The sequence below is a fragment of the Budorcas taxicolor genome, chromosome X (genome assembly GCF_023091745.1).
Source record: "Budorcas taxicolor isolate Tak-1 chromosome X, Takin1.1, whole genome shotgun sequence".
Taxonomy (NCBI): Eukaryota; Metazoa; Chordata; class Mammalia; order Artiodactyla; family Bovidae; genus Budorcas; species Budorcas taxicolor.
The window spans coordinates 13,858,622-13,878,642 of NC_068935.1; the positions used below are offsets into that span (position 1 = coordinate 13,858,622).

General features: G+C 39.5%; 1 protein-coding gene across 1 annotated transcript; it reads left to right on the forward strand.

Annotated features, from left to right (window-relative positions):
• The first annotated feature begins 5,380 nt into the window (after positions 1-5,380).
• Positions 5,381-5,986, forward strand: RAB9B (RAB9B, member RAS oncogene family). Its single transcript, XM_052663760.1, has one exon. It carries the CDS (start codon positions 5,381-5,383, stop codon positions 5,984-5,986), a length of 606 nt encoding a protein of 201 aa, XP_052519720.1.
• The last annotated feature ends 14,035 nt before the right edge of the window (positions 5,987-20,021 follow it).

Here is a 20,021-nt window from a genome sequence, read left to right on the forward strand (position 1 = left end):
CAAACCTCACCTCTTCTTCTCCAGGCTGTCTACTCAGGAAGAAGTGGCCTGGGAACAGTGCCAAATTGCTTTCTAGTTTGCCTTCGGGCTCATAGCCCACGGAGCTGTCGTTGTGAGGAGAGGTTAGAGGTGAAACTCCACCTTGGACCCTTCTAGTTGCATGTAAGATATAAATATGGGCATAAATGTAAGAATAGCGTTTCAGTGGCAATGACAGCTGTGGCATTTGGACTCAGAGTATGGATGTAGCTGATAACTTGTTTAGCTCTGCAAAATGAATCCAGTGCGTCAGAGGGTTTCCCTGCTGCGGAACCATCCCCCGTTCCCAACCCCGAGCATCAGGTTGTATTGGAAACAATCTATACCATTTCAAGTAGAGGGTCTCAAAGATCCAATCATTTCCTATTTGCATTGATTTTTATGTAGATGAAGGAAAGCCCCACTCAATTCGCCAGTGTAGTATTTCCAAATATTGTGCCAGGAATCCACAGCGAGTTGAATAGTCTCAACCGATGTGTCACCGTGAGGTGGGCATTCCCCACAGCTCTAACTATGGCTCCTCCCCCGGTGCAGATTGCTACCATAGCCACTCTCACCCACTGCCTAGCCCTCCTCAGCTTCTCTTCCCCCTACCCTCCGACCTGCAGTACACATCTTTCTCAAAACTTGCTCCCAAACAATCTGCATTTTGGATCTGAGCATCATCCTACTCATGGCAGCCGAACTGATGATTCCAATTTACTTTTCTATTTTTCTCTCCATCATCACGCTGAAATGTACTATTTTCAAAGGTTCAGTCTCTTTCTTACCATTGTACTGCCTCCTCAAGCACCTCCATCCCCACCCACAAGCATCCTCAACTAAATACAATAATTGTAATAAGCCTGTGTGGGTGCAGGTACAACAGGTTCAGAAGGTAACAAAAGTGGGGGAGAACAAAGAAAGCTAGGGAGTATCACTTATGTCAATTCCTAATTCACCTTACTGTCCAAGACCAAGACCCTATTTGGGGGAAAAAAGTGAATAAACTATCCTTAGAGAATATTTGTTAATCTGTTTTGGGGAGTGAAGTAGGAAAGGGGAATGGTATCTCTGGGATGTCTGAGCCATTTAGAGGCAGATCTTTCTCTGAATAGGGCCAAAATTAGAATAAACATTTTAGTCCAAATCCTAAACTAATAAGGGACCCTTAAGGGATGTATAAGGGATTTGACTTTCCTACTAAATGCACTCAGGTTTATCCAAGAATTTCCTTGCCTACTTAATGCTACCTTCTTTTAAGATTTGCTATAAATGTGGCATATCCTGAAGAAAAAAATCATTTGATTCACTTTTATATTGTGCTAGTTCTTTTAAAGTATGTACTGAAGGGTATCACACTCAAATGATGCTGATGATGCTAGCACCCCCCGAAAACATAAAGTCGGGATAATTATTCTGCTCTTGTTTTTGTTGAAAATTGAAAAATTTATATATTTGAAATGTGAGAGGAGAGGGAGGAAAACGAGCATTTCCACTGACTTTCAACAAGTGGAATTCCTGTTAAGTCCCATCTAGAAAGTGATCCAGGTAAGCCCATGACTTCTCCTCTTTAGTCACCTTATAACTAATAATATTTGGATGTCTTACAGAACTGTGAATATACTGTATCTTTGCATCCATTCAGAGGCATTAGTTCTGGGTATTTACCTAAATAATAAACACGCACTTATCAATTATCCCTCTGCTGCCACATAAAGGGACTTCAAAGACGTATACAAACAAAGGCCCTAGGATCCAGAAATTTAGAATTTGGTTGTGCAGGAAAAAAAGATTTTTTAACAATATAAGACAGTATAATATTATTTCAACTGTTGACTAGGAGGTCTGAAGCTTATATGTCAAATTATAAACTCCTTGAGGCTAAGAAAGACCTTGCCTCAAAAATGTTTGATTTCCCACAGGGTCTACACCCAGTGGGTGCTCAAGTGATGGAAGCTTTACAAAGTATATGGATTAGGTAAGGAGAAACTAGAGGCAGGGAGACAAGAGCTAAGAAGCTTTCACAATAGACTAGATACAAAGAGATGTGGACCAAAATGAAGATAGCAGTAAAACACTGAAAAAGGATATCACAAGGAAAAATGAGCAGGATTTAGTGACTGAAGACAAGGAGACAAGCCTAAACTGTATTCATTTTTACCTCCTGCAAATAAAGGGGAGTTGGAGACAACAGAGGGAAATGGAGGATCACCTTAGTAAGAACAGAGCACACAACAGGCACTCAAATGTTTTCTCAAGCATCAGTTGCAGTATTGGGCCAGAAGACCCGTAAGGTCCCTCCAGTGCTAAGATTCTGTCGTATATGCAGATAACCAAAACTTTTGGGGAACAGGTCATTCTCAGATATGGAAGAAAGAGAAAAGGAAGAAGTGTTATCCTCCCACTGGCAGGCCCTTTCTGAGAACAGTTAATATGGAGTCACAAGGCCGCCACCAATGAATGAAAGGAGGTGAAGAGCTACCAGCCCCGTACACTTGGCACTGAACCACATTGCTCTTCCCTGCTGTAGAGCCTATCCACCCAGAAGTTATGTGTGCACACAACCAAATAGGGGATACATAAGCAATTGCAGCACTATCTCAGATAGTTATTAATACTTCATCATTTTCCTGGAGCTGATATTTGCTTTCCATATTCACTCAGTCCTTGACCCGTCATTTGAGTTTATCTGCAGCAGCCAGAAATGTAGAGTTAGTGAGTTGTTTAATGATGTGAACACCTGTTTGCTAGGAACTTAAGGACGCTCACTTGGCATGGGCCCTTAATACTGTCAGTATTGTGCCTAAGTACTTCCTTCAAGTGAGAGTTCCAGAGTTCTACTCTGTGATGTTATCCTACAGACCAATATAAAAATTAACATGAGATTGCTAAGCAGTGGAAATTTCTTAAAAGCTTCTTAATTCCTCAGTTAGAACATTCAACAAACTAGGAACTGTTTTTTCTTTTTAGATCAGTACTCTTGATGTTGCTGAAATAAGATGTTTGCCATAATGAATTATAATTTTAAATGAAGTTGTATTTGAATTTAATAAAGCCAGTTAAATGCTAAAACCTGTGTTTAAGACAGATGACCAAAATTTAGTAAATTAGCCAAGACTACATATGGTAAACAAGGAGTCCCCAAACATATTTTTTTCCTCTCTGATCTTATGGAATCAATTGCAGAGACACCCTTCAGGCAGATTGATGAGTACATTAATACCTTTCTTGGAGATTGGCACGTTGGTAGGTACAAAGGGAAGGAGTTTCATGTCTGACTTAGAATTTCAAGATATCTTAAACTCCTCTGTGCTTTCCCTTTCCTTAATATCATCTATTTCCTTGATTTACTTTTACTTTGAATGGAGAGTTCAATAGAGAGACAATGTAAAACCATTTGTTGTTGTTCAGTCGCTCAGTCGTGTCCAACTCCTTGTGACCCCATGGTCTGCAGTGCGCCTGGCTTCCCTGTCCTTCGCCATTTCCCAGGGCTAGCTCAAACTCATGCCCATTGAGCCAGCAATGCCATCCAACTGTCTTGTCCCCTGTTGTCCGCTTTTCTCCTCCTGCCCTCAATCTTTCCCAGCATCAAGGTCTTTCCTAATGAGTCAGCTCTTCGATTCAGGTGGCCAAAGCATTGAAGCTTCAGCATCAGTCCTTCCAGTGAATGTTCAGGATTGATATCCTTTAGGATTGAATGGTTTGATCTCCTTGCAGTCCATATAAAGTACATTCAAGTTAGGGCAGAGTTAACGTTCATCCAATAAAATTATTTTGTCCATGGCAAACATTTTTAGCCACTTGAACTCTTAAGTATTTGTGAAAAGCATCCTCTGTAGGTAAATTGAGATTGATCTTTTTCCTGACTTGAGTGTATTTCTACATAGATAGCCTTAACTTTATTTTTAAATAAATTTTTAAAAATAATGTTTCCCAATCTGTTTTTTAGAATCAGAAAAAGAGAGAATATAACAACAACAAGAAAAAGACTAAAACTGTGACAAAGACCCAACTGGGTAGGTTTACATTTTATTCTCAGTTGGGTAGGTATCTGTTTTATATGTTTTTATTGGATCTCTTAAAATGAATATTTAGAAAAATACATAGTACACCTACACAGCAACATAACTCTAAGAACTACTGAGGTTTTCAAGCTACATTTCAAATGTGTGTGCTCCTTTGCATGTGCTTCTTTCTTAGCGTTGTTTTAAAATTTTTTGTATGCTAATTATTTCATTTGTCTCTACAAATTCTATATGCAGTATATATATGCAACATTATCATCACCTAAGTGTAAATATGAGATATAACAAGTGCACTTTTGATGAGTGATTAGTTTTCATCTATTTGGGTCACTTTTATAAATAATACCCAATCAACATCATCATTGTTGAGTTTCCACAATGGACCTAATTTGAAAGAACCTAACAGACTCTAGTACAAGGTAGTTGTTCAGTAAACATTTGATCTTTTTAAGATGTGTTCTAGATCATCCATGTATAGACATGTGGAGGTAACAATAAAGATACTGTATAATCATTAGCTCTTTAGAGTTTACAGTATGTTTTCATTGGTGTCATTATGGAATTAGAACCTAAATCCAGAGTTTAATAAGCTATCCAAGATTCTCTTCCTTAATGGTAGCTGTTTATAATAATACCAGTCAACAATCATCAACTTGAGTGCCATTGTTCCATGAAGAAAAGATTATGGAAGATCCTTTACTTGTGAGGGTATCCATAATGATGCAGGTATTAATATAATGGGGCAAATGCCTGAAGAAAGCTAGTCTTTTTCTCTTTCCCAAGTTCTGGGGTCCAATGTAATCCTAACCAAAACTTCTACTAACAAAATCAAGATTCCAGCCTACATAGCTTTCTCTCCTCAGATGTTCTTGGGTCCATCAGGAACAGACTGCAGACACCTCTAATCAGTTTCATAGTCTTTGCTTCTTGTTTGGAATTGTCCAAACCAGAAGCTAAGATGTTACACATTTGAGTAGCATTCTTGTTCTAGGCTTTCTCCCCTAGAATAGGGTCAGAACTGAACCAGATTATAGCACCATCTGCTAGTCCATTTATCCATGGCATTCAGCCATTTTTCCTGACACAGGCAAGAGACTTCAGAAAAACAAGACCTATTTTCTCCCTTATGCATAAAAGAATTGTATTCCTTCTGCTATACTATATCATTTAATGAACATGAAATAAGAGAGAAAGTAAATAAGAAGGCCTCCTAATTCAGAAGAAGTTGATTTACTATGAAGTTGATTTCAGTTTCAGGTTTAACTGTTTTCCCTCCTACTTTTTATTTTCAGGATCTCTTGGTTATAAACTCTTCTTCATCTGGTGCTGCAACAATGAGTGGGAAATCCCTGCTCTTAAAGGTCATTCTCTTGGGTGACGGTGGAGTTGGGAAAAGCTCACTCATGAACCGTTATGTAACCAATAAATTTGACTCCCAGGCTTTTCACACCATAGGGGTAGAGTTCTTAAATCGAGATTTGGAGGTAGATGGACGTTTTGTAACTCTCCAGATCTGGGACACTGCAGGGCAGGAACGTTTCAAGAGCCTTAGGACACCCTTCTACAGGGGAGCAGACTGCTGCCTCTTGACCTTCAGCGTGGATGACCGGCAGAGCTTTGAGAACCTGGGTAATTGGCAGAAAGAATTCATCTACTACGCAGATGTGAAAGACCCTGAGCACTTCCCCTTTGTAGTCCTGGGGAACAAAGTAGACAAAGAGGATAGGCAAGTGACTACTGAGGAGGCGCAGTCCTGGTGCATGGAGAATGGAGATTACCCTTATCTAGAAACAAGCGCCAAAGATGATACTAATGTGACAGTGGCCTTTGAAGAAGCTGTCAGGCAGGTGTTGGCTGTGGAGGAGCAACTGGAGCACTGCATGTTAGGTCACACTATTGACCTGAACAGTGGTTCCAAAGCAGGATCTTCATGCTGTTAAAAGTAGGAAGCCGTTTAAAATGTGCCCCAAATTGATCAGTCAGTAGTGTGAGAATCACTGTGCCCCTCTATTAGTGCACACACGTACAAAGGGATAAGAGATAAGTTTCTGATGTGAACTTGCCTTTCAAGTTGAAGTTGTAGAGTGATTTAAAGAAGAAAAAAAAAAAAGCTTTATCAAGCCAACTGTATTTTGTGTAATTTCTGCTATTTCCTTCTTGTGTGTATCAGGACATTTCAGAAAACTTTAGTCCTGAGAGATTTAAATACTTTTCAAATCACAGTTTAATCTTAGAACCAGCCGCATGAAGGAGTTAAAGAGCTACAGCTATCCCTTAAAGCGTTCCATTAATCAACTAACAAATGTCACCATTGACTCTTGCCAAGCAGTTTCTGACATGTCTGCCAAAGGGGAAAAAAATAAGACTCTGAGATGTACTACAATAAAGACAATAATGCAAACTAGGATGTCCTAAGCTTGAATGAATTATAAAGAGGTGGTAAAGATTAGGAGTGCAAAATATAATGATGTACACTGCCTTGTTTAAACACTTGTGTATGGTTTGCTCCCATCTGAACTTAAAAAAAATGCCATCTCAGTAAGAGATAAACTAATGACTCTGGAAATTTATTATACTCATTGTATTTGAAGGAACAGGGTCCTAGTGAATGGATTATGCTTCACTTTGCCAACCACCCTTGCAAATAGGTGGTTGGTCTGGTTTTATTTCGTAAGTCTACTTTTGCTGCACAGGGGTGTTGCTTCTCTGACAACCTCTTATCTAGCAATGCTGCTTAGTATACAGCTTTGAATCCAGTGCACTCTGCTCATAATTGTGATGGTCCTTTGGTCACCATACTGTGCTCTCAGAGAAGCCTTCAGAACAGATTGGAGGATACTGGGCTTTTCTCATAAGGTACCTTAACTCGAATATTTATTGTAGAAGAAGAAACTGATTTATTGTATGTTGCACTGTATGTTCAGCTGGCCAGACTAGGATGTTGAAAGTAACAAGAGAACATGCTTTAACCCAGCATTAGAATGAACTCATAATTAGAGTTGTCCAGCAGTGGAATGGTCTGCCTTAATAGTGAACCCTCTTCCAGTGAAAATATTCAAGATGTTAGATGACCATCTGTTAAAATACCATAAAAAGAACTTCTATACTGACTAGATGTTTGGTTTAAGGTCCCTTTCAGCTCTAAGTCCTAGGAATCTATGAGCTACAAACTACGTATAAGTGCCATTTTATAGTTAGATATATCTTAAGACAACAGCTACAGCTATGGAAGGAACTTTAAAATTTCTCAGACTATTCTGGGATCAGCCTTTAACAGCAACCACATAGCTCTTTCTTTTGCTTTTGCACTATGGCAGGAAAAATTCTTGAACTCCAAGTAATCATTACATGCCCAATATAAACATCCTGAAGATACCATATTAAAATACAAAAACGGTTTGTCAGAGTTTGATTACCATGGCTGCCAGCTATATACTTTATTATGAATATGCAGTCTAGTTCTTGTCAGTTGATTTACTTGTCCTGCACAGCTTTTAATCTGTACTTTTACAACATCAGTGATAAAATAGTGACCCAAGGTAGTGAGGGACAGTTAAAAATGACCGCAAAAAAGACCTAGGTCGGGAAGGGGGCAGGAGCTTTCACAGGAATATAGCCTAGAACTCTCCAATGTAGCCACATATGGAATCAGCCTTACAAGTGGGACCTTATGTGCTTTAAGAGCTCTGGGACTTTTTGGCAACATTGATAAGTGGAAGATGATATTTTAATCGAGTCATACTCAATATTTCCAATTTAAATATGGTCCTGACCCCATTGTCTAACTAACTTTGATGCCAGAAGTCGAAGCCAGAACTGGGACCCCACAGCTCTTAAGTATTGGTCCCTATCCTGCCTATGCCTATAGCCAGCCACACTGGTTTCCAAGTACTATGATCATTTTGCTACAATCATGTTAGAGTGAAAATCTGTACATCAGAACTGTTAATTGCTAATTGTTTTTAAGTGCATGAGACCTGGGGCCTTCTCTTTCTACTTGCACTCAGCTTATAATAGTTTCTATTTGTAGATCTCAGGCCTTCATAAAGACCTCCATCCACTCACAAAAGTACTTGTCACTATGAGAATGGCACGTGATCATTTAAGCAAAAAAATAAAAATTACTTGGGTATCCCATTCATAGGCCTCCTGTCCATCCAAGACAAGTGTTAATTTTATTGGCAGGTCAGTTGAAGCCCCTATTCTCTTAGCCATACCAGTTTTTTTCTACCAAATCACTACATAATATATTAACAAAAACACTTAATATTAAGTGACAAAAAGTGGCGGCATTTTAGTGAGTAACACTCAGTGGGGTGCTGACATACAGTTTGGTTAAGATTTTTCAAAAAAAAACACCAAAGGCTGAAATCTGTGAGTACCAGGATCTGTGCATATAGAAAATTGTGTACTCTAGAATGTGCAGTGCAATATTTTCAGTAGGTGTTTTTTTCATGAACACTGGATTTTTTGGAACAAGATGTTTCTAATTGAAACTATACTGTTTTCAATGGTCCATTAAAACATCATACAGAATATCTATTAATTTATTTTCATGTATTGGGCTAACATTCAGGGGGCCTCAGTTTTCATATATCTTCAGTGGATTGATGAATTTCAGGTTAATTTGTGCCTGCCTCAGCCATCTCTATTGTACCCTGAGGTATTCCACAATCCTCTTGTTGCCGGTGCTGCTAAAAACTCAAAATTGTGTATCAGATATTTTGTTTCAACTGTAAAAAAAAAAAATCATCTGTGTTAAAGTGAATAAAAAGTGCATTTTGAATAACCAGTATACAATGTGTGTGCTTCTTTTTTCCCTTTCTCTTTTCAAGCAACTGGTGAGTGTGACGGAGCATATTCATCTATCAAGTCACTCTTTCAGACTGTCCTACATGTGGCCCCTGGATCATTTTTTCACGTGGTACTTCAAGCAGCCACTACCTACTGATCAGACAGACACTGTTCTACTGATTGGGAAGCAAAGTCTAAAGATTAAGATAGGAAATTTCCTTTTATTTTATGCCAGTTTTTAATACATAAAGAGTATTGGGATAGAAATTGGATCTTGACACTCCACTTTATTTCTTCATCATTTGAAATGAAAGTAAGCCATCACAAAATAGAAACAGAGCTTACATGTTCTCTTTATTTTCTTGACTGGCCTACTGTCCAGATCTTAGGAAAATATGAAAATATAGGCCAAACAAATCTGAAAGCAAAGGATAATTTTGTTAAATATTCTATTGCCTCTCACATATTGGACTTTAAAGAGACTTGGGTTAGCATTGATCGAGTGATTTGAATATCTGGTACATCAGCACAAGTCTCTCCACAGCACATCATTTCCACATCATTCCATCTGTCACAGATTTAGTCCTCTTCCCTCCCGCCCTCTATTTTGCCTATTGGAACTTTCAGCAGTCAAAATCACAAAGGGAAAAACAAACAGATTTTTTTGCCACACGTACTCTTTCCCTCACTAAGGAAAATTATGTAATAAATTATCAGACCAACCTCAACTACAAGCATCTGAAATCCTTTTGATTGGGCTAGAATGATGTCAGTTTTAAGCTAGAAGGTCATAGATCTCAGTTCAGTTCAGTTGCTCAGTCGCGTCCACCTCTTTGCAACCCCATGGACTGCAGCACACCAGGCTTCCCTGTCCATCACCAACTCCCAGAGCCTACTCAAACTCATGTCCATCGCGTTGGTGATGCCATCCAATCATCTTATCTTCTGCCGCCCCCTTCTCCTCCCTCCTTCAATCTTTCCCAGCATCAGGGTCTTTTCCAATGAGTCCGTTCTTCGCATCAGGTAGCTAAAGTATTGGAGTTTCAGCTTCAGCATCAATTCCTCCAATGAATATTCAGAACTGATTTCCTTTAGGATTGTCTGGTTGGATCTTCTTGCAGTCCAAGGGACTCTCAAGAGTCTTCTCCAATACCACCGTTCAGAAAGCACTGAATCTTGTCATATATCTCCAAGCTCTTATAAAGGATTTGCTCATCCAAAACTGATACTTTAAATACTAATTTTCTGTCTTTGCAGGTTTTCTTTTTTTTTTTAATTTTTAATTATATAGTTCTGGTGGCACTGGCTCTTCATTGCTGCCCGTGAGCCTTCTCCAGTTGTGGCAAGTGGGGGCTACTCTTCCTTATGATGTGTGAGTTTCTCATTACGGTGACTTCTCTTGTTGTGGAGCACAGCCTCTCGGCCCACGAGCTTCAGTGGTTATGACACACAGACTCAGTAGCTGCAGCTCCTGGGCCCTAGAGGATGGGCTCAGAAGTTGCCGCACTTGGGCTTGGTTGCTCTGCAGCATGTGGAATCTTCTCTGACCAAGGATAGAACCCATGTCCCCTGCATTGGCAGGCAGATTCTTATCCACTGTCGAAATAGTTTGGCTATAGTTCTTCCAGGAAATGTGGAATACATGATTTCTCCTCAATTCTATAACTGAATATTTAAAACACACTGGGAAGATTGACGCACCAATATGAGTAATTGAAGGCTGGAAGTGACATCTCTACTTTCATTTGAATTACCTGAAGTAGTTCTATTGTCGTGTAGTAGCTAAGTTGTGCCCGACTCTTTTCAACCCCATAGACTATAGCCCATAGGCTCCTCTGTCCGTGAAATTCTCCACGCAAGAATACTGGAGTGGGTAGCCATTTTCTACTCCAGGGAATCTTCCTGACCCAGAGATTGAACCAGAGGCTCCAGTCCCATCTCCTGAATGGCAATGTATATATATACCTTAACCTCAGTGATCCACATAATCATTTCACTTTTTTATCACTTTGCTACGGAGATATAGGATTCATTACCACAGAGTGCTTTTCTTACATTTGATCTTTAGGGCAAGTAAACTGTGATACAATTTTTTTATTAAATATTCATATATGTGCATTTTTTTTACAATCTGATCTCTCTTTCCTCCCAGCTTTATTGAGGTATAATTGACAAATAAAAGTTGTATATACTTAAGGCATTCAAAATGATGATTCAATGTACATACACACTAAGAAATAATCACCACAGTGAAGCTAATTAATAAATCCATCACCTTTCAGAGTGACCTTTTGTTTTTGGCTGTCTTTTTAATTTCTTCAATTTAACATCACCAATAAAGCCCTCATTTTCACTCCTTTACCTTTAAGAAAAGGAAAGGATAATGATAGAAGCTAGGTATAAAGAATGAAAATAAGGCTATTAAATTATTAAATGTCTCCTTAGTGGTATGTTTGCAAAAACTGGTAAGCAAGGATCTAGCTTTTCTCTTACTCATGGAGGTGGTGGTGTTTGTAGGAGAGTTATTATGGTTTTCTTTTTTTTAAGGGGGTGAAGGGTTATTTCGTGCTTTCCCAGCCAGAACAAGTGTCTTCACAGCTCAAGATGTGAAGGAATCTTCACCTTTAGTTGTATAGGAATTGCTACAGTGATCCATGTGTCTTCATAAATCACTTTGTCTTTTCCAAGGCAACACAGAGAATTTTGGTTCAGCCATATTTAAGTGCTCTTCTAAATGGTGGGTTTTGGGAGTTCAAGTATGTGTATTTTTGAGCAATCTGTCAATTCTTTTCATACTTTATGAATTATGGGTCAATGTGTAATGAATTTCATTATAGCACTCCTGAATTTTAGCCAGACATGTCACACTGTGCTTCTTTTACTTAACTGATTGATGAAAAGAAATTGAGAAACTCCACCTTGATGAAAGAAATGCTAGCTGTATTGATTAGAGTTAAAATATAAATCATGCCTTCCTGTGGTTCATTCATGAGGAAGCAAGAAGGAGGCTCATCTCTTTTTTCTCTTTCATTGTTCCTGGCTGACTTAGAAACATCATGGCCAAGGGTGTGTCCTGTAATATATTGTTCAGTACAGAGTTGGAAGAAAAAGTGTTGGTATATCCTTTGAATTGTCTCTTTTTTCATTTGTTCCCAACAGGAAAACAGTGTCACCAGCTGACACTAAAAATTTGTTTTTATTTTTTTTCCTGATTATGAAAGTCATACACACCCATGGCAAAAAAACAAACAACAACCAAAAAAATCTGAAGGAAAAAAAGAAACAGAAAAGCAAGATAAAAAAATGAAAGTTTCCTTTAATCTTATTACTCTGAGGTAATCAGATTGTTAAATATTACTTTTTAGTGTGTGTGTGTGTTTTAATATATTTATGTAATAAAGAAAATTGATATCATACTGCACAAGCTGATTGTAATGATTTTCACTTACCAAACGTGACATTTTTCACTAGGTCATTATATATTCTTCTAGGGATTATATTTAATGCTTGCATAATAGTCTATTGAAGGATTTGCCATAATACATGTAATCAGGGAAGAGTTGGTTCTCTAAACCTGGAGCTTATATCTCTCCATTCTTTGACTGAAGAATAAAGCTTTCCTTTGCTTCTGAAAAAAAAAAAGATATTTCAGACACTTATTGCTAGACATTTAGGCTGTTTTCCAATGGTTTCCTTTTTACAAAGTAAAGCAGCAGTGCATGTCCCTAATATTAATCAATTCACATTTCTATTATTTCCTATAAGTAAAATTCTAGGTCAATGAGAATGAATATTTTTATGATTTTTAATATCCATTATCAAATTGTCATGTAGAAGAAAAGTTGTTCCAAATTACATCAATAACAGTAAAATAAAAGAAGGCTTATTTCTATAAACACTCAATTTTTCCTGGAATATTATCTTCATGAACCACATATGCCTAATTTGATGAATGAAAAATAATCTCATTTTGATTTGCATTTCTTTCAATCTTTGAGAAGAAATAGTTGTTCATGAATGTATTGACTATTTTTATTTTTTCTTGAGTGAATAGCCCATTCTAATCCTTAGCACATTTGGGGAACAGTCATTTTTGTTTCTTATTGATTTCTAGAATCTCTTTATATATATATATATAAAATATGCATTAACCTTTCATCATATTTGTATTACTGGTTTTCTGCAGTCCTCTCCCATACCTCTTCCTCTTTAATTTTGTTTATAATATTTTTTTAAATGTTTGAAGATTATTGAAAGGGTTGGCAGGGTGGTGGAGGAGAGAGAAATGCTACTTGATCTGTTCTTTGTTCTTGACCACATTTGAAACTATGCACTTATTCTTGTTTAGAAAGATTATGAGTCTAATCTTGTGTCATCGTGACAAAAAATTGATAGCAAAATATTCAACTTCTTTATCTGCATGATGTCAAAGACTGGTTCCATTTGTGTTTTTTGCTGTTATTTTAATGAATATTATTCTGAAATCTTATACGAATACAGAAACAGTGACAGTTCAGCTTTCACCCACAAGGGGGCAATAAAGACCAGTATTCAGCGGTAGATGACCCACAAGACTGCAGACTGTTAGGAGCTGAAGAGGCGCCTAGAAATCATCCAGTTAGTCCACCTTCTCTTTATTTTACAGATGAGGAAAACTGGAACCTGGAGTGGTGAAATAACTTGCTCGTGGTCACAGAGCTGGCCAGTCAAAGCTGAGTCCTAAGCATTTTCCAGTTGACCATATTGTGATTTAGTTACATTGATACAAACTATAAACACATACATTTTTTTCTAATTTTAAATTTGTGTTTGTCTTTTCAGGTAAGAATCACATAAAATTAACCATATTAAAGTGTAAAATTCAGTAGCATTTAGTATATTCGCAGTGTTGCAATTACATAGGTTTTAATCTTCTGAATTCAAATCCCAGTCCTGCCACTCCCTGTAAACTTGCTGATCTTCATTTTCTTCAGCTTATGTAGTAAAAAAATGTCTTCCTTACCATGTTGTTTTGAGGATTACCAGAAACAATACTCACAAGGACCTAGCAATATTCTTGGCACAGAGTAGATGAGAAATTCTTTCTTTCCTTCAAGATATTAATCAACAATTCCCCCATCTATATTTATTTCACATTAAGAACAGAAACACATTCCAGAGTAGATTTTTTTCTCTTCTCATGACTATTACTGCAGTATTTACAATGAATTTTAAATGTGCTCAGAGGTTAAAAATGGTTTTTAAAAACTTCACAACATGGGTTCTTCTGATATAATTGGCAAAGGATTGCAGTATTCAATAGACGTAAAGACGCTCTTTAAGACAAACAAGTTTCCTAGTTCAGGTCACTTCAGTCACTCAGTTGTGTCCGACTCTTTGCGACCCCATGAACCACAGCATGCCAGGCCCCCATGTCCATCACCAGCTCCCAGAGTCGACCCAAACCCATGTCAATCGAGTCAGTGATGCCATCCAACCATCTCATTCTCTGTCATCCCCTTCTCCTCCTGTCCCCAATCCCTCCCAGCATCAGGGTCTTTTCAAATGAGTCAGCTCTTCACATCAGGTGGCCAAAGTATTGGAGTTTCAGCTTCAACATCAGTCCTTCCAATGAACACCCAGGACGGATCTCCTTTAGGATGGACTAGTTGGATCTCCTTACAGTCCAAGGGATTCTCAAGAATCTTCTCCAACACCACAGTTCAAAAGCATCAGTTCTTCAGTGCTCAGCTTTCTTCACAGTCCAACTCTCACATCCATACATGACCACTGGAAAAACCATAGCCTTGACTTGATGGACCTTTGTTGGCAAAGTAATGCCTCTGCTTTTTAATATGCTGTCTAGGCTGGTCATAACTTTCCTTCCAAGGAGTAAGGGTCTTTTAATTTCATGGCTGCAATCACCATCTGCAATGATTTTGGAGCCCAGAAAAATAAAGTCAGCCACTGTTTCCCCATCTATTTGCCATGAAGTGATGGGACCGGATGCCGTGATCTTAGTTTTCTGAATGTTGAGGTTTAAGCCAATTTTTTCACTCTCCTCTTTCGCTTTTATCAAGCGGCTCTTTAGTTCCTCTTCATTTTCTGCCATAAGGGTGGTGTCATCTGCATATCTGAGGTTATTGATATTTCTCCCAGAAATCTTGATTCCAACTTGTGTTTCATCCAGCCCAGCATTTCTCATGATGTACTCTGCATATAAGTTAAATAACCAGGATGACAACATACAGACTTGACATACTGGTTCCTTTTCCTATTTGGAACCAGTCTGTTGTTCCATGTCCAGTTCTAACTGTTGCTTCCTGACCTGCATACAAGTTTCTCAAGAGGCAGGTCAGGTGGTCTGGTATGCCCATCTCTTTCAGAATTTTCCACAGTTGATTGTGATCCACACAGTTAAAGGCTTTGGCAGTCAATAAAGCAGAAATAGATGTTTTTCTGAAACTCTCTTGCTTTTTCGATGATTCAGCGGGTGTTGGCAATTTGATCTCTGGTTCCTTTGCCTTTTCTAAAACCAGCTTGAACATCTGGAAATTCATGGTTCACATATTGCTGAAGCCTGGCTTGGAGAATTTTGAGCATTACTTTACTAGCATGTCAGATGAGTGCAATTGTGTGGTAGTTTGAGCATTCTTTGGCATTGCCTTTCTTTGGAATTGGAATGAAAACTGACCTTTCCCAGTCCTGTGGCCACTGCTGAGTTTTCCAAATGTGCTGGCACATTGAGTGCAGCACTTTCACAGCATCATCTTTCAGGATTTGAAATAGCTCAACTGGAATTCCATCACCTCCACTAGCTTTGTTCATAGAGATGCTTCCTAAGGCCCACTTGACTTCACATACCAGGATGTCTGACTCTAGATGCGTGATCACACCATCGTGATTATCTTGGTCGTGAACATCTTTTTTGTACAGTTCTTCTGTGTATTCTTGCCACCTCTTCTTAATATCTCCTGCTTCTGTTAGGTCCATACCATTTCTGTCCTTTATTGAGCCCATCTTTGCATGAAATGTTCCCTTGGTATCTCTAATTTTCTTGGAGAGATCTCTAGTCTTTCCCATTCTGTTGCTTTCCTCTATTTCTTTGCATTGATCGCTGAGGAAGGCTTTCTTATATCTCCTTGCTATTCTTTGGAACTCTGCATTCAGATGCTTATATCTTTCCTTTTCTCCTTTGCTTTCTGCTTCTTTTCTTTTCACAGCTATTTGTAAGGCCTCCCAGACAGCCATTTTGCTTTTTTGCACTTCCATTTCTTGGGGATGGTCTTGATCCCTGTCTCCTGTAAATGTCACAACCCCCATCCATAGTTCTTCAGGCTCTTTGTCTAGCAGATTTAATCCCTTGAATCTATTTGTCACTTCTACCATATCCTTGTAAGGGATTTGATTTAGATCGTACCTGAATGGTCTAATGGTTTTCCCTTCTTTCTTCCATATAAGTCTTAATTTGGCAATAAGGAGTTCATGATCTGAGCGACAGTCAGCTCCCGGTCTTGTTTTTGCAGACTATATAGAGCTTCTCCATCTTTGGCTGCAAAGAATATAATCAATCTGTTTTGGTGTTGACCATCTGGTGATGTCCATGTGTAGAGTCCCCTCTTGTGCTCTTGGAAGAGGGTGTTTGCTATGACCAGTGCAGTCTCTTTGCAAAACTCTACTAGCCTTGCCCTGCTTCATGCTGCACTTCAAGGCCAAATTCGCCTGTTACTCCAGGTATTTCTTGACGTCCTACTATTGCATTTCAGTCCCCTATAATGAGAAGGACATTTTTTTTGGGGGGTGTTAGTTCTAGAAGGTCTTGTAGGTCTTCATAGAACCGTTCAACTTCAGCTTCTTCAGCATTACTGGTCGGGAGTCTGGCAAGCTACAGTCCCTGGGGTCACAAAGAGTTGGACATGACTGAAGCGACTGGGCATGACCATGATACACAATCGATCCCCCAAACTTATTCATCTGATGTAGTTTGAAAGATGCAGAAGAGATAGAGACAGGGAAGAAATGAAGCCAGAGGGGCAAAGAAAGGAAAGGTAGGTAAGTTTCAAGGAAATGAAGGTAAGTTTCTAAGCAGAGCAAGATTCAGTCTTCAGATAGTGGAAGAAGGAGTCAAAAAAATAGCAAGCAGCTCTTTTCTGGAAGATATATTGAGTCAGTCACGCCTTACTCTTCCTCCCAAGGAAGCAACCCTGGGAACTACTAAGAAGGCGTGCCTCCCCACAGTGTCTGCCTTACTGAACAAACAAACACTACTGAAAATTGTTGTTGAAATGAGAGCTGTCAGGTTTTGTTAGCATCCCAAGTCTTTTAAAGTCTGACTAAAAATTACACAAATGACTAAAATCGAAGTTTCTAATAAACAGAGCAAGGAAAGAGATATCTGATGGAGAGTTTTAAAAGAAAATCCGGTCCTTCAGTCCCATGTTCTCCTCCTTCATTTTATGTATGTACAATAAGAAAAAGTTATTGGCAATCAATCGTAAAAACTGCTGTTAATTATGTACGGGTGTTAGCTTTTGTTATTAGCTGTATCTCAGCCAAGTGACAACCCACTCCAGTATTCTTGCCTGAAGAATTCCAGGGACAGAGGAGCCTAGTGGGCTGCAGTCTGTGAGGTCGCACAGAATCGGACATGACTGAAGCGACGCAGCAGCAGCAGCCAAGTGAGCTTTCTGATCTAGCTTTCTGATTTGTAGTGTTATTTTTTAGTTTGTCACAATAAAAAAAAATTGGAACATAATAAATTGAGCTGAAGAATTATTGTCTCTGCATGACGCATGTCTTTATTATTTTTTCTAGAATACTTCTTTTGTTACAGTAACAAAAGCTGAGTATCTTACATTTTGGCAGAGATTTTTGTTACCTGGCATTTCCACACTTCAATATTATGAGAACTAATGTTTATAATGGTGACCCATAGACATTGTAAGAGGCTAAATTATTTATTGGAACAACAAAGAAAAAAATAAGGGATGTTAATTTCGTTTGGTCTGTTCTGTAGTATGAAAAACAGATACTCCATATATAATATATATGGGTATGGTGTGTATGGTAATGTAAACCCATAATGCTCTACTTACCTGAAAAGGGGAGTTTATTTTCTTTCCTTCTCCCATTTAGCTTTATTACCCCATAGAATCCTATTTCAAGAATGGTAGGTTATTTCTTCCCAGTTTCACCAATTACCTGCCAAGTGGCCATGGAATCAATGCTGGAATACTGCAGAGGGCAGGAAATGTAACGTTTTTACAATGCAGGTGATTAATCTTTGCAAAGATGGTGCAAATTCCTTACATGGAGTCAAATTCTGACTTCTTATGACTTCCAGTGATTGCTCCTGCTTCTGCTCCTGCTAAGTCGCTTTAGTCGTGTCCGACTCTGTGCGACCCCATAGACGGCAGCCCACCAGGCTCCCCCGTCCCTGGGATTCTCCAGGCAAGAACACTGGAGTGGGTTGCCATTTCCTTCTTCAATGCATGAAAGTGAAAAGCGAAAGTGAAGTCGCTCAGTCGTGTCCGACCCTCAGCGACCCCATGGACTGCAGCCCACCAGGCTCTTCTGTCCATGGGATTTTCCAGGCAAGAGTACTGGAGTGGAGTGCCATTGCCTTCTCCTACTGATTGGTCCTAGGGCTATTCAAAACAAGTATTTTACAGGTCTTTGTGTATATATCCCACATATATGCAGTGTACAGGAAGAGAATTAGACTTGCATATTCCACATCTGAATTACAGTAGTCCAAAATAAAAATGTCTCTTCCTTAAATTAAAAAAAAAAAAAGGAAACAAGCGTTTTACATGGAATAGACTTCCCGTATTTGAAAACAGCTCTATTTTTTTTGACTTGAAATATCCCCAGGTCCCTAAGCAAGATATGATATGTTTTAAATTCCTCATTTTCATGGTGATGGGTAAATTTTTGTCCTGTGTCTCCTGTGTACCAGGCACTATTAAATGTGTGGGGATAAGAAGGCTAAATGGGAAGCAGCAGGAGCAGAAGTTGAGGCAGAAGCCAAAGCACAAAAAGCCATTTAATCTTTACTAAGGAATGGGGATGTATTTTGAAAGTAATAGGCAACAAATGAAAGGTTTTTAAACAAACAGATGCGAAACTCCAATCTGCATTACAGACATGCCACTTATGTCTATAGAATGGTCCACAAAGCAGCAGAGCACCTAGAACAGAACCACCTGGAGACCTTATTGAAAATGCAAGCACTTGAGCCCACCATGAGCTGCTAAATTCAGGTCTCTGTGGGCTGTGCAGCCCAGGCACCTACCTATATCTTTTCTCTCGGACTGTGATGCCCATGGTCTGAGGCCTTGGTGTTAAAAAGCCTCGGTGGTAGCAGTCAGAGAGTTTGTTTGTCAAGTGAAAGTCCATGGGCATCCAGAACCCAGAGCCTGACCCACCAAGGCAAAGGGCTTGGAAACACCCTGGCCCAGGGCAGGGACACAGTCGGCCCTCCTTCATCCTCTCCCCTCAGTCATTGCCTGCCTGGTGCCTTCTCTCCCTTGGGATCAGGCCTAAGCATCACCTCTTTGGGCTTTTCCCCTGGCTTCCTACTCTTACAGGCTTTCAGAACACCTCTCTATTTCTTTCTGTTTCTCCCAATCTGTAATCTCACGTGGATGGAAGGATGGATGGGTACCTAGATAGATAGATGGGTGAATAGGTGGGTGGGTGGATGAGTGGTGGGTGGATAGAAGAATGAATGGGTACTTGGATGGATGGTTGGGTGGATGGAAGGATGGGTGGGTGCATGGATGGGTGGGTGGAAGGGTGGATGGGTGGGTGCATGGATGGGTGGGTGGAAGGGTGGATGGATGGGGAGGCACTGGTGGCAGCCCCAGCTTGGACAACAGTGCTGAGTGGCAAACCTCTGTGGGGCCAGTCCTGGCTGCCCTATTGGCCAGGTTGCTCATGATACCATTAATGGCTTGAAGCACAGGTCCTTTCTCTGTAGGTTCCCAAATCTTGGCAGAATCATAGGTGACTCCCCAAATGGAAAGTAAACCAAAGCCAGGGCATCCTGGTCTGGGGTAAGAGGTCAAGGGAAGCTGCACATTTCTGGCTGGTTGTCTGAGTACCCAGAGGAGAGGCCTGGATTTGCTGACCTCTTGCCCTGGCCCTGGCCTCCCTTGCTGTGGCTCCCTGGGGGTGGGCACAGAGCAAGGGCAGAATTCA

What these genes read in the sequence shown, in the direction of transcription:
- RAB9B (XM_052663760.1), top strand. Translation starts at nt 5,381, where the DNA reads ATGAGTGGGAAATCCCTGCTCTTAAAGGTCATTCTCTTGGGTGACGGT.